The sequence below is a fragment of the Acipenser ruthenus genome, chromosome 2 (genome assembly GCF_902713425.1).
Source record: "Acipenser ruthenus chromosome 2, fAciRut3.2 maternal haplotype, whole genome shotgun sequence".
Lineage (NCBI taxonomy): Eukaryota > Metazoa > Chordata > Actinopteri > Acipenseriformes > Acipenseridae > Acipenser > Acipenser ruthenus.
The window spans coordinates 6,533,303-6,546,667 of NC_081190.1; the positions used below are offsets into that span (position 1 = coordinate 6,533,303).

General features: G+C 36.7%; 1 protein-coding gene across 4 annotated transcripts in view; it reads right to left on the minus strand.

Annotated features, from left to right (window-relative positions):
- LOC117404128 (cotranscriptional regulator FAM172A) overlaps positions 1-13,365 on the minus strand; it is a 173,171-nt gene that overhangs the window by 58,805 nt on the left and 101,001 nt on the right. For all 4 annotated transcript variants that reach the window (XM_034006878.3, XM_034006879.3, XM_058987422.1 and 1 more), the window contains exon 9: positions 59-175. In XM_034006878.3, the coding sequence (XP_033862769.3) occupies positions 59-175 (117 nt within the window). The remainder of the gene's footprint in view (positions 1-58; positions 176-13,365) is intronic.

Consider the following 13,365-nt stretch of genomic DNA (forward strand, 5'->3'; position numbering starts at 1 on the left):
CTATGAATCGGACCCCTGTATCGCCAGTGCTTGAACAGTAAGCTGGCTCGTGTCTTACCTCTTGCATCCACTCTAAGATTGATTTGCCAGCTTCTTGATGCCAGACGTTATGGACGGAATCTGTGAGAGCTACAGCACACACCTTGCTCTTCACTTCAGCCTCTCGCTGAATCATCTGAAAGGGGAAGAAAGAGGACAATAGAACCATGTATGAAACGCTTTAGCCGCAACCTCTCAAGCACCTGCATGATGAAATGAGAAGGTCTCGAAAATGAATCCTTTTCAATTTGGTTCACTTTCAAGAAAGGCGGGCTATTGCCAATTATATCTGGAAGATTCGGCACTAAATGTGTTTTCACCTACATTCCCCCTAAAAGATATATTGCAGCTCTGTATCTTCTGTGCCACAGTGAAAAAAAAAAACATTCTAAACCCCCCATTGCCAGTCTTCACTGTCCTTGTAACCCTTGTGAAATGCATTGGCCACAAAAATCATTAAACATGCATTAGTCTGCTTCGTTTTCTTTTGTTGTTTTTTAAGTAATAATCCAGTATACTCATTAAAAAGACTCAATAGGGTTGCTGCAATGCAAAACGTTCAATAATAATTTAAAGCCCTTATTCTAGAAGTAGAGCTTATGGCAAGAAAAACTAACCTTGAAAAATAACATTAGATTTTGATAGTCAGGTCAGCCAGTCAGAGGTTTGTGCAGCATATCGATGGCCAATGCATTATGTTTTCAGAAGGAGACATTATACCTACATCCAATCACATTCATGCTACATGTCACAATGTGCCCCCTTTCTTTGTCTCAGGAAGGTATTATACAGTACCACATATGATCAAACTCTCTAAATGTATGGTTTTCTTCCCAGTAGTTTGCAGATATTACCTACCCCGGTAACAGCCATCCTCTGACTTTCACAGATTGGTTTAGACAATGTAATATAGAGCTTTCTCATTGTCTTAGACAGTTGTCTTTCAAGATGTTTACAAAACATAAGACAAACATGCGAGATCCACCATAATAAAAAAAAAAAATGTGTAAGAAGACATTTCAAGTTGTACTCGAGGGGAATCTAACCCGCTAACAGGAGGAGCAGTGTTAGGTCAACAAGCATTACTCTGTACTTTTTGACTTGAACATGGCTGGGTTTCCCTGTACATCAAAGTGGCTACGACCACCTGAAAACTGCCTCCAACTGAAATTAAATTAAACTGGGAGTGTATGGAGATAAACTGAATCTATTACGATGCTAAGAACTAATACATCATCCAACTGATAAGCATTTCACAGAGGTATCTACTTGGGAGTTTCAAGACAGAGAAGAATGTCCAAGGAATGATATTCCCAGCAACCAACTACACACGGTTTTAATCTGCTGCATGGGGAATGAAAGACTAGCAGAATACATCCAGGAAAGTGTTTTTTCAGAAACCAATAGATCAGAATAGACATTTTCTTAAGTGCATTTTACTTTTTTTTTTTTATTCAGTAACATAATACATACACTTTTTTTAAGCATTTCTTATATTATATATAATATATATGTGTGTGTTTAATCAAGGATTGAGTTAAGAGAACTGAATACTTATTAACACTAAAAACAAATAAATGGTTTTCCATAATAGTACCTACTGGTTTAATTTCCAAAGTCTGTTTAGCTTATCATGGCTACCAATGTTAAAATGTTTTGCCATATAAAAGGGAAGGCTGTAAATATTTAACCTATTTTTATTTAAAAAAAAACAAGCGATGTCTGTATTTTCTCTGCCTCGACCAACTCAGACAATCTGTAAGATGAACAATGGTTTACTATTTGGAGACATATTTCTAAGGTATCCTGGGATTTGCTAGCCTGTCTCGCACTGTTTAATATTCTGTTTAGAGTTTTTACTGGACTCTTGCTATGATTGATAGAGCAGCTCTCATACCTCATGGTCTGTCTGGAAATGTCAATTCTGTGAAAGAAACTTACAGCACAGTATGAAACGTTTCAGTAAGAAGTCCTTGAAACCTGTAACAATGTAACTAAATACCTATACATATTTATCTTTGGTAATCTACCAGACAGAGACCTTATAATACCGAAATACATACTGTCGAAATAGTCTTACGAGTGTATTGTACTAGATATATTATAATATTTATAAAGTAGTGTCCTTTGAAGACACACACTTGGCAGTGGGTAGGAAAACCGTTGTGATTTTCAGATACAAGTTAAGTATTACAAATCAGGTGGTGTACAATAATTGCTTCTGCAAGTTATGCTCGTTTCATAACTAGCTTATAGTGTACATTTGTCCATCGTACTACACTGTTTTTATACACAATCATCCCACTTGAAGTTGTTAAATATTGCAACTATCATCCCCATGCCTAAGACTATTTATAGGCCACTGGCATATAAACTTGCCTTTCAACAGTTCAGTGAAAAACAATGCAGCTAGAAACTCAGATTTTGGTAATTACAGTATTGTGGAGTCATTATCCAAGCCCAGATGATTTCTTTACATTCACCTCATAGTGACAACACAGTACAGGAATGGATACAACATGTGGTCCAAAGCTTTTCACTCGAATGCCAATCACAGATCTAGAACATGTAAAATTAATTCCAATTTCTCAGATTTCTATACAGATTATGACCCCGGAGGCTTTTGCATTTCATGCAATGTATTCTTCCTGCTGCATAGCCTGCTGCTGTTGTGTGGTTTGACAGGGTGCCGAGTTTCTAGAAGTGTGTGACAGCATTAAACACAAAAACCCTCACCTTGTTTTGGTTTGCATTCATAGTAATATTCACTAGGATATGAAACATTATCCACAGAAACTATTAACTATCTTTTGAAAACCACGCTAACTTAAAATGCAAGTAAATCTCGACAGGGTAGAAATGAGCTGCTGCAGATATTTTCAAAGACCTTATGAATATTGCATTTAGTGCAACCAAAATGTTCTATGTAATGTTTTTACATGTGTTCCTGTTGACCTTTAAGGCGGTGGCTATTTTGTTATCCTGCATGGCTGCCTGTACATTGTTTTGATATCGCCTGCTCACTGTGTGTATTCAGGGACAGACAGTATGCGAACATTGACTGATGCCTTTCAGACAAGACTAAGCGTCTGTCGTCTTCCCCAATTACTCCCCATTGCTTTCAACTGTACAGTCATTCAGTAGCAGTGTTATTAATTCTCTACCATACCCTGTATACAGAATGTATGATTTGTACACAGAGGATACACCATGAACGTTTATAGAGTGCTGTAGTTATTCCACCAATAAAGATGGCCATAGTAACTTACAAGCCCGCAAAGGACCCTATGAACAGCCATGGTATAGTCTGCTTATATAACAAGTACAGTTTGGAAAAAAAAGAATGTTTAAATCTACTTTTAACAGCTGATGTTGGAGAATTACTTTCCTTAGATCATGCTCTGTATCTGCAAAGCAGCTTCATTTGGAACAGTGTGATTCTGTCCAGTCATTCTGTCACTGGATTTTAATGAATGCAAGATAGAAGGAAAATATTCACTTACAGTAGGACCACCGAATATGAAGAACTAATTATGCTTGACATCTCATCTTGTATAAATATGCTTATCCTACAGTTGGTCATCCTGAGTTTAGAAATCATATTATTTTGTTCTTTATATCATTCATTGAGAAAAAAAAAAGAGGGGAAGTAAAAACGACCTCAAGTTCACCGATCTTAGGCAACGCATATTGTGGTCACATCAACAATATGCATATCTACACAGTTATCTAGTAACTTGTTTGCAAATTCTGAGGTGAAAGCACACGCCACATTGAAATGCAGTTTGTCGAGGACTTTAATTGACTCAAAGGTCCTTTGTTTCATTAGGTTTCTATATGCCAGATATCCCCCCCAATCTGGGTGCAAAATTCATATTCCACTATTTATTCATGGCTAACAGAAGAACAGGTTTATGGAATGCAATGTGGATTTATAATATTTTACTGTGCAAACTCCTGGCAAACCCCCCCACCCAACAGAAATGTATACAATTCAACTTAACGTTTCAGTAACTTTTTGAAATACTTAACTATCCATTTCAACATTTCTGTAGGAAGCCCACTGCAAACCTGAATGGCTCAGGTTATTTCTTTCAGTTCCAACCTGATCTCCTAGCTCTGGATGAACTCTCTCCACCCCCAGCGCCTTTTCTTTACAGTATTCTATAGAAGCAATGGTTGCTAAGAAACACCAAACATGAGTAGAAAACCCAATTAAATGACAAACAGAGAAGTGATTTCGCTACAACTAAAGACACCAAAAGCACTTCTCTTATGGAGACTAAAGCAAATAACAGCGCCATACAGGTGGCATCTGTTACAGGCATTAACACCATCCAGACCCTCATCCTTATCTCTGTACACTGAAAGTAGAAGTGCTGGACAGCAATTGTCTGCTTTCATGAAATGTAAGTAGCTACTGACCTTACAGAAATTCAGCCATTCCAAATCTGATCTGGACTGATGCTATGACCAAAACACATACATGTTAGCTTTTCTATTGTAAAACATACCCCTTTCTAACAAAAACACCATTTTATATACAATAATCCAAGTGTTCTGCAAGCCCAGTATATAACACACAGCCAGGATTTGACATTCATCAAGATCTCTGAGTTATAATCTGAACATCAAAGTCATTAATTATTAGTGGACAGATACTGTTCAAAAACCATATTCGGAAGCAGAAGTGACCATGTTCATATTTGTTCCTATAAGAGAACATGATCATACGGTATTTTGGTATGTTACTAGGTTTATTTTAATAATTTTAAATATATGGTATTTATTACACAATTTTCTTTAGCAAATAAACGTACATTCATTATTTACATTATATATAAAAAAAAACTCATGTCCATCCCAGATCTAAAATGAAAGTGCTAATTTATTAAACTTACACTAAAACTAATGATGTCTGCAATTTCTAATTGTCCAACGCTGTGCTCCACTACCATGCAGCAACCACTTCCTTTCATTACATGTCTTCAGGGCTACACTATTTGATTTGGAGACCAGAGACCTGACCACAAGGGTTACACGAAGCTGAGCAGCTTTGAGAAAGACAGAGAGCATGGCCCGGGCCCGCACCCTGCTTGTTCAAACACCGCCAGTTGTACTTCACTCAACACTGCAACAGGATAAGAAAACATTAACTTTCCCCGTCCTTTGAAGCCCAGGCTTTAGTTCCAGCAACCTTTTGTCCAACTTCAGGAAGGAAAAGCCTATCCACTGCTGGGGCCATTGGGAGCTGGTGTGTGTGCAAGCTGAAACTGTTAAGGTCACATGCATTTATGAAGATAATTCTCCTGGTCTCCAGTTAGCGGCATGGCAAGTTATGATTTATTATTGCAGGCGGCCAGAAGAGTGCAGCAATAACTTCCCCTTCCTTTCCTGTTTTAAAGCGGGCTGCCACGTGCAAGGGACGGTGAAGAGGAAAAAACGAAGGGCTCCGAAACCACTCAGTGATTGACACGGCGGAAGTCAGGAAAGGAGGGGAACTTTCTACAATAACGTCAGTGGGGCCACTAGGAAAAGGAAGTTTAATAAACAATTACTGACGCTGCAGAAAATGGTTGACACCTATTGACAAATGCTGAGGATAAGGAGCGGCGTGCTTATTCACAGAATGCCAGGAAGCCTCACATGATGTCTGTCTCTTTAGTTAAAAAATATTATATCTGTAACAATAAATATCGGTAGTTCAAAAACATGAATTCAAACAAAAACAAAATACCAAAAACCAGGAAATTAAGCAAATAGACAAGCAAATGGGTTGTGGACAGTTCTGCAACTGTTCCAAACTTGTTCTTCACACATGTAAAAACAGAAAATACAATCCCTTCAGTAAAAGATGCCTTTCAAGGAAACTTGCCTCTATTTATAATAAAAAAAGTCATGCAATCACATGCAGAACGAATACTAATTTGAGTCGAAAAATAAATATGAATCAATCCTCTATTTGTGAATGTACTGGTTTGTAACACTTTGCTGTTTGAGCACATTTTGAAACTGCTTGATTATATATATATATATATATATATATATATATATATATATATATATTAGAGTTCAAAGAGGTCATGTATACTGTATGTTAATGAATTGCATTTCCATCCCTCTGAAACAGCATGCTTTAGATTAGTCGCCCACCAGTTTGTGACGTCGACTGTCACTTCTCTATTTGTCTTGTCGACTACTCGACTACCCCTAATTAAAAAGGCACAGCATTCTAGCTCAACCAGAAAAGGTGCAGCAGATTCAGCAAAATCTCTGGGTACAGTCTGCTCTGTTATGCATCTCAAAACAAAGGGTTTCCAACTATAGAAGGAAGCCACATATATTTGCAGTGAAACAATCTATTGTGTAGTCACTTTGATGTGTCATTTTGCAGGTGTACTAATAATATTAAACTGTTAATTTAAAAAGAAATTAGAATGCTGAATTATTAATTTTGCACGCACACAAAAAAGTAACTATACAGGACAATAATAGGTATGCACATGGTAAACCTGCTAATAATACACATTTCTAATTATCGTTCCTCAATAAAGTGAAATTATACTATCACTGCTAATTACACTATTGTACTCATTCTGAGATACTTTACTTAATAAAGCAGATATAAGGTGCAATGATAACATCTTCATCAATTTCAAATTGACTGCTATATTATTACTCTGTCGTAAAAAAACTGAATTAAAAAGCTGTTTAAAAAATGAAGAAATATTGACGACTGTATGAGTCGTCTTCACTTGACACTCAGCCTTTGAGCTGTGCTGTAAAATAGAAAGTGAACCTCGATATTTCTTTTTCTTCAGTGCTGGGACTTGCTGGCCCATTAAATTCTTCCTTCCCATGTGTCACCTCACTCGTTTCCTCTATGAAATGTTTGTATAATTAAACTTTCTGATGATTTATAAGATATAATAATAGTTGTAAGTATGTTAGGGCAGTTTAAACTGACGTCCTTTAAGCACACACATGGGGATGACCCTGTTTTAACACAGTTTTGGATCACTGACTCACGGTTGGAAAAACTGGATAAAACTGCTCATGTAGCCTCAGTAACAGTGCTATAACTCAGGCTAGTGCCACTACATTGTGAACCTAACTGCTCCTTTCATGGGCTTGTTATCTTTTCTAAAACACAGAACTGAACGTCTGATAAGTGAGAATAAAAAGGATTATGTGGTCTATTTTAAAATTATTTTTTCATAGTTTTGCTAGTTATACACTGTAGTGCTAAATTTATTACAAATTATAATGCAGCTCAAAAACATTTTAACAACACAAAATATTTTCTTAAACGTAAATCTTCTTAGCCGTTTCATGGCAAGGGAACGCCTCAACACAGTAAGAGGCACACCATTACTAATGCAGGGTTATACAGCTTCAGTGCTTAAGCGTTATGCCAGGTAAAGTGCCCTACTGCTTATGGATACAGTTTTAGTGTACTGTCAAAACTGACTTATACCTTTCAGTGTAGTGTACTGCAATACAAATATCTTGATTTTAGGATTTAATTTTTCCGAGGTAAATATGGAATATTTACCCTTGACTCCTTTGATTTCCCTGCTGTTTCACTCAATGTCGAATGGACTCCCTCAGCTAAGAATGGCCTGAGTCACCCTTGCAAGAATAATGCCACATGGAGCACATTCGCCTCGTTCAGGAGCAAGCCTAAATCAAGCACTGTAATAACTTACAAAACGTAATCCAAAACCCATGATGTCTCCAAGTAAATGACAGCACTTATCAGCAGCATATTGAAAAAGCTACCGGTTACCCTTTGGAGGTGTTCAAATAGATTTGGAAGTTTTGTTTTTACTTTCCTCCGCTTTCAAAGCTTCAGGACTTTTTATTAAAAAGCTTTGTGACACTTATCTTGGACGTGTGTGCCCTTTGCATTAACACTGTCTCTCTCCTAGCGTACGGGAATGGCTGATAAGTCACAGCAGAGCCACACACAATGTTCCTGGTATTCTTTGCTGCACTACACTTGGTAAATGTCTCAGAAATTAATGAAAAAAAAAAAAAAATATATATATATATATATATCAGAATCTGAAATTAACTTTGTATAGCCAACAGCAACATTCCACCAGGAGGAGGGAAAAATCCATTACAACAGTGCAGGCATCAGATCAGCTGAAGACGGTCTGTCCCACAAAATAAAACTTTCAAATTATTACATGCTAAATATAGCACATGCTCCCACTACTTTATTGATTAATCTAGCATTTCCGTAATGTACTATCACCCCCAAGTGGCAGATTAATTACTATGATACGAGAAGATATGGAATACAAAACATTCATAACCACTTATTACTGCTAGCAAATAATAACTTTTGCCATAGTTTATTCCCTGCACTTAAATAAATAGGTAGTACCTTCTTTAAGATAATCTGCATTTTAATTTGAACACGTATGTGGTCTCATATTTGGCTCTGCACCTGCTTCATTAGAAAAATGGAAATGGAACGTTTCTATTTTTCTTAAAATATATATAATTTACATTTTTTCTCTGCTTTATATATTTAGTTAAATACTTACGCTCCAGTATTTTGGTGCTGTAAACTAACATTATTTTTTTTTTCTAATTGCACTATGGTTTTAACAGTTGCATTTTCAGTTAGTCTTTATTTATAAATATTATTTGTTAAAACAAGAAATACAGCATTATAGTTGCACACTGAAATGACTATACAAATAAATAAATCTTTATAAAGAAATAAATAAATGGGGGTGACCTGAACAACCCCTTTAAAAAAAAAAACCTTTTCCAGGACTGTGAAAAGTGCATCTGGACGCACTTTAAAAAAGAACAATGGTACTTAATGTACTTCAGAACATTCGTGGCTGCTGTTGAGTTGAAGCAGATTCTGCTGTAACAAGAAAATGACCCTAGAAACTTAGGCATCTTGAACGTAGGCATTTAAACTTTTCTTTTGTTAAGCTGTATGAAGGTTGTTCATAAAGCAATCTAGAAAAAAAAAAAAAAAAACACACCCACATCTTAGAAACTCTTTCCTATTTACAAATAAGTGTCAGTTTCTTATAAAATCTGAAGCGCTCTTCATAGTTTCATAGACACTCTACATCATGCCTTGGAACAACAGGCTGTAAGCTCTGTTAAGAATATATATATATTCAATCAAACAATATATAAACATGCTTCGCAACTGCAATACATCATAAAATAATATACATTGTAATACACTATTTTTATTACGTGAATACTACATTATATAATAATCATATTTTAATATCAAGCACAATGATCTGCAGCATAAATGTGAAGCACTAATGAGGTTCATTACAGGCAAATACATAGATTTTCCAAACAGAAATGGATGATGGATGTGTTAAATAGGTCTATATATCCGAAGACATTTGCAGTAAAGACTCTATGTTCTATAGTTCACCTGCACCCAAGTTAAAATGAATGAGCTGTTCCTTCCAAAATTCTTCACCAAAAAGGTTGTCTTTTTTTATTTTAAACTTCTTTGTCTGTCTGTCCTTCGCAAGCCTATTCGCCACTCAGCATAAAACACAGGCAGACAGCAAAACAAAAAACAAAAAATCTTACAAAAAGTTAAAATTACCTTTTTAACTATTAAACCAAAATTGTCTGGGCTCATTATTTCTAATGGGTCTTCTATAATTACAGCCTTAAATAAGGGCCATTTGAAAAGAAATATTGTATTTATTAGTTTATAAGAATAAAAGACATTTAAAGCAGTTTTAAAAGGTAAGCAGAATGCAGTTATTATCTTGTCATTTTTAGCTACTGGTACAATCGTACACTTCACAAGTGATGTGTAGTTTAGCTGTTTGTTTGTTACTTGGCATGTTTGACACTTCCAAATAATGTAATAAATGCAATTTACTTAATGTCACTTTGGGATGTGCCTATTTAGAAAGTCCAAAACATCAAGCACAAATATTTTAAAATGATCGTTACCAGGAGTGTCCATAATTAAAAATCATGTCAAAATGATTGTTTAAGATGTCGGTTAAAATAAATAAATACAAACTGTTAACAGGCAGAATTAGATACTACTCTTATTACTGGGACTTTGGGATTTCATGTTTTTTTCTTTTTTTATCATTAAAGAAAGTTTGAATTTAAACAGCCAACCCAGAAGTCCCTATTTTCTTCCTAGCGTTCTTTTCTCCCCCCTGGTTTCTCACTGTATTCGGCGTTCATCTTTTTTACCCTGACCCGAGTTCAAAGTAATTACAGTAACCCTGCAATGGTCTCGCTCACAGGCCTCTCCAAGGCAGCTCATCACATTTGCTCGCTAACACAGCTGGCAAGGGATCTGACCATCATTGCAGGATAAAATTTGTGTCCGTGGCTTTGCCAAGAACGACTAAACAAAAACTAAACCAAAAAAAAAATCATTGTAACCATACAGAGGCTTTTAGTACAATACTTGATTCAGAGCAAACTGCTTCCCTCCATTAGACAAACATCGAATGTTGACTTTAGACCAGAAACAAAATAGCAAGCGGATTAAATGGCCCAGGAGTGTCTTAATATGATTTCTATTATTAATGAATGCAGATTTACAGAAATCAGATATGTCTTCGCCATTTTTTCCACCGATCACATGAAATGGGCAACAAAGGATAAGCAGTGCCCCCTTGTGTCTCTACCAATAGAAATAAAATAATATAAAATACAGAGAGAGAGAGAGAGAGAGAGAGAGAGAGAGAGAGAGAGAGAGAGAGAGGTTTCAGTCACTAGGGACCTCGTATCAGGGAGAGAAGGAAAAAAAAGTATTAAAAAAATTCTGACACGGCCAAGATGTTTTTAATGTTCCAGGCAGCTCAGAAAAAAAAAATTCAGCTCAGAATAACAGGCCATGCATGAAAGCGGATGTCAGAAAGTCCAGAAGAATCACTCACTGTGAAGATGTCTAATAGGAACTGCTGAATACATAACGCAGGAGGCATGGTCTGAATGACTAAACTGAAGTGGCCAGAGCACAGCGTGAGTGCTCTGATTCAATCAGAACCTAAAACGAATAACTGTAACAACTCTCTGAGAAAGGCCGCAGTCCTTCGAACCCCCTGTAACATGCTGTAGCCGTTCTCAGTTAGAGTTAGTCAGGTCAATTAGGACACTTTCATTTTGCACTGCTGCTTGTGCTTCTTGCATTTTCTTTTTTACAGTCAGTTTTGAACATGTAGAAGTCCCTAGAGAACTAACAATCAGGCAGCCTTCCTGACTGTGGAACACTGCATCTGAGGGCTGCAGAAGACCACACTGAAATATGCAGGGCTTACACTGCATAAAACCTTATAGCACTACATAAAACAGTTCATTACTGGTTTCTGGATTCAACATAACAATTAACAGTGTAAAGGAAACTGATAGCCAACCAGAAAAACACAAAAACTTCAATAATGTTACATTAGTACTGTGGTTAGAAACAATGTACAAATTGAAACCCCTAAATGAACTGTTTTTTGTTTGTTTGCTGTTTTCATTTCCATGACATCATTACATGATTCTCATGTCACATTTGCTAGACCAAAGGTTTAGTCAATAAACTCACACTGTATAAATGTAATTTATCTACAAATAAATGAACTGCTGCTTTTATCTATTGAAAGGTGAACTTCCAATCCTCTTACAGTCACAGAGTTCAGTGACATTTGTCCAGCTACAACAAAAAACACAAGCTGCAAACTATTCTAGGTCATATTGATACCTTCTAAAGAAAGATCAAGACACTTTGTTGATGCTTGGCAATGACAGATATAGACAGTACATAAAAAAAGAAACCCACATAGATAAACTATAAATAAACTGTTTAAAAAGAACTCCTAATAGCACATTCTAAAAGACCTTTGCAACCTTTCACAGTTACTTATGCCCTTTTTCTAGACTGCTTGTGACAAGTACCCAAAATGAACCCAACACATTTAGATCCTATAAACTTGAAATGCTTTAATGCAGAGCAGCTTCCCAACAGCAGAATTTCAGACGGCATTACAGTCTCCCCATCTGGAGAACAGGAACCCCCCCCCCCTCAAAAAGAACAATACATTGCTGGAACAAGTCCACTTCAAAACCCTTCCTAAAACTACAAACAGTCATCTGCAGAACCAAGTTTCAATATCAAGCCATCATCATCACAGGATGCCAATGAGCCCAATCTGAGAAAGGACCAACAGCTGCAAGGCAAGAAGTGTTAACCAGACAGGCAGGCTAAGGGGGGGAAGTATATATATATATATTGTCTGTGAGTTCTGTGCGCTTCATAAGGGGAATAGCTTTGATTTTAGCTGGAAGCCAGATAATTCTCCGAGACCCAGGTATCATGAGATCAGGTAGAGGCAAAACATCTGCGCTCTGTTCTCTGCCTCCACTCTGGTGTCTCTGGGAAGAGCAGAGCTGCAGTACACAGTGTGCTGTGCTGCTGCTACACTGCACCGGCTTACGCTCATGTCAGGAACCTAAACATTATTAAGATATCTACTAAAGTTTTCACTTCCCCTGCAATGTTTGAGATGAACTCTGTGTAGCACTGTCTTCGGGAAAAACAAAGTGATCAATACGAGAACACATCAGCCTCCTTTGGACAGACCAATCAATGCTAGAAAGAACCTTGCCCAGGGCCTTATGCAAATAGAAGCACGTCCTGTAACCTGGGGAGGGAACATGCGCAATACATCAATGGGATTTGATAAAACCTTACAGCTATATCAGCTGCAGCCAGTAAATATGTAATGATGAATCCCTGAAGATTCAAGTGAACTATTAAACTAGGTAGTTTCAACAGCAAGCTGCAAAGGAACTTTTTTCAAATCCTTACACACAGGCATGAAGATAAAAAAAAAGGAAGGACAAAAATCAAAAGGAGGTGAATTATGAGCAGTCACTTCAACAATACTTGGTTGAGACATAATGATTTTCAATTACATCACTATGGCAACATTCATGTGCATAAAAATACTGTAACACTCTGAAAACCTCGTCCAAGTCTTTTCACTTCCATCATTTGACAACTGGATTAGAAACATGATTAATGTAGATTACTTACTAGGTAGTATTACCTTGAACACATAATGCTGGAGAAATGAAGACAATCACAATAAGAAGGCACTTTAAGAAGGGCCTTCGCTTCCTTTTTTTTATCTAAACACCTCCAGGAACATTCAATAAAACAGCAGCATTTATTAAACCTCAAGTAGGCACCTGTATTTTTTGGGGTCAAATTCCTCTTTTTCATTTTAATTGTAATATTTGGTATTACACACACATGTATTTGGATGACCAGGTGAATTAATGTTGAGGTTACAGTAT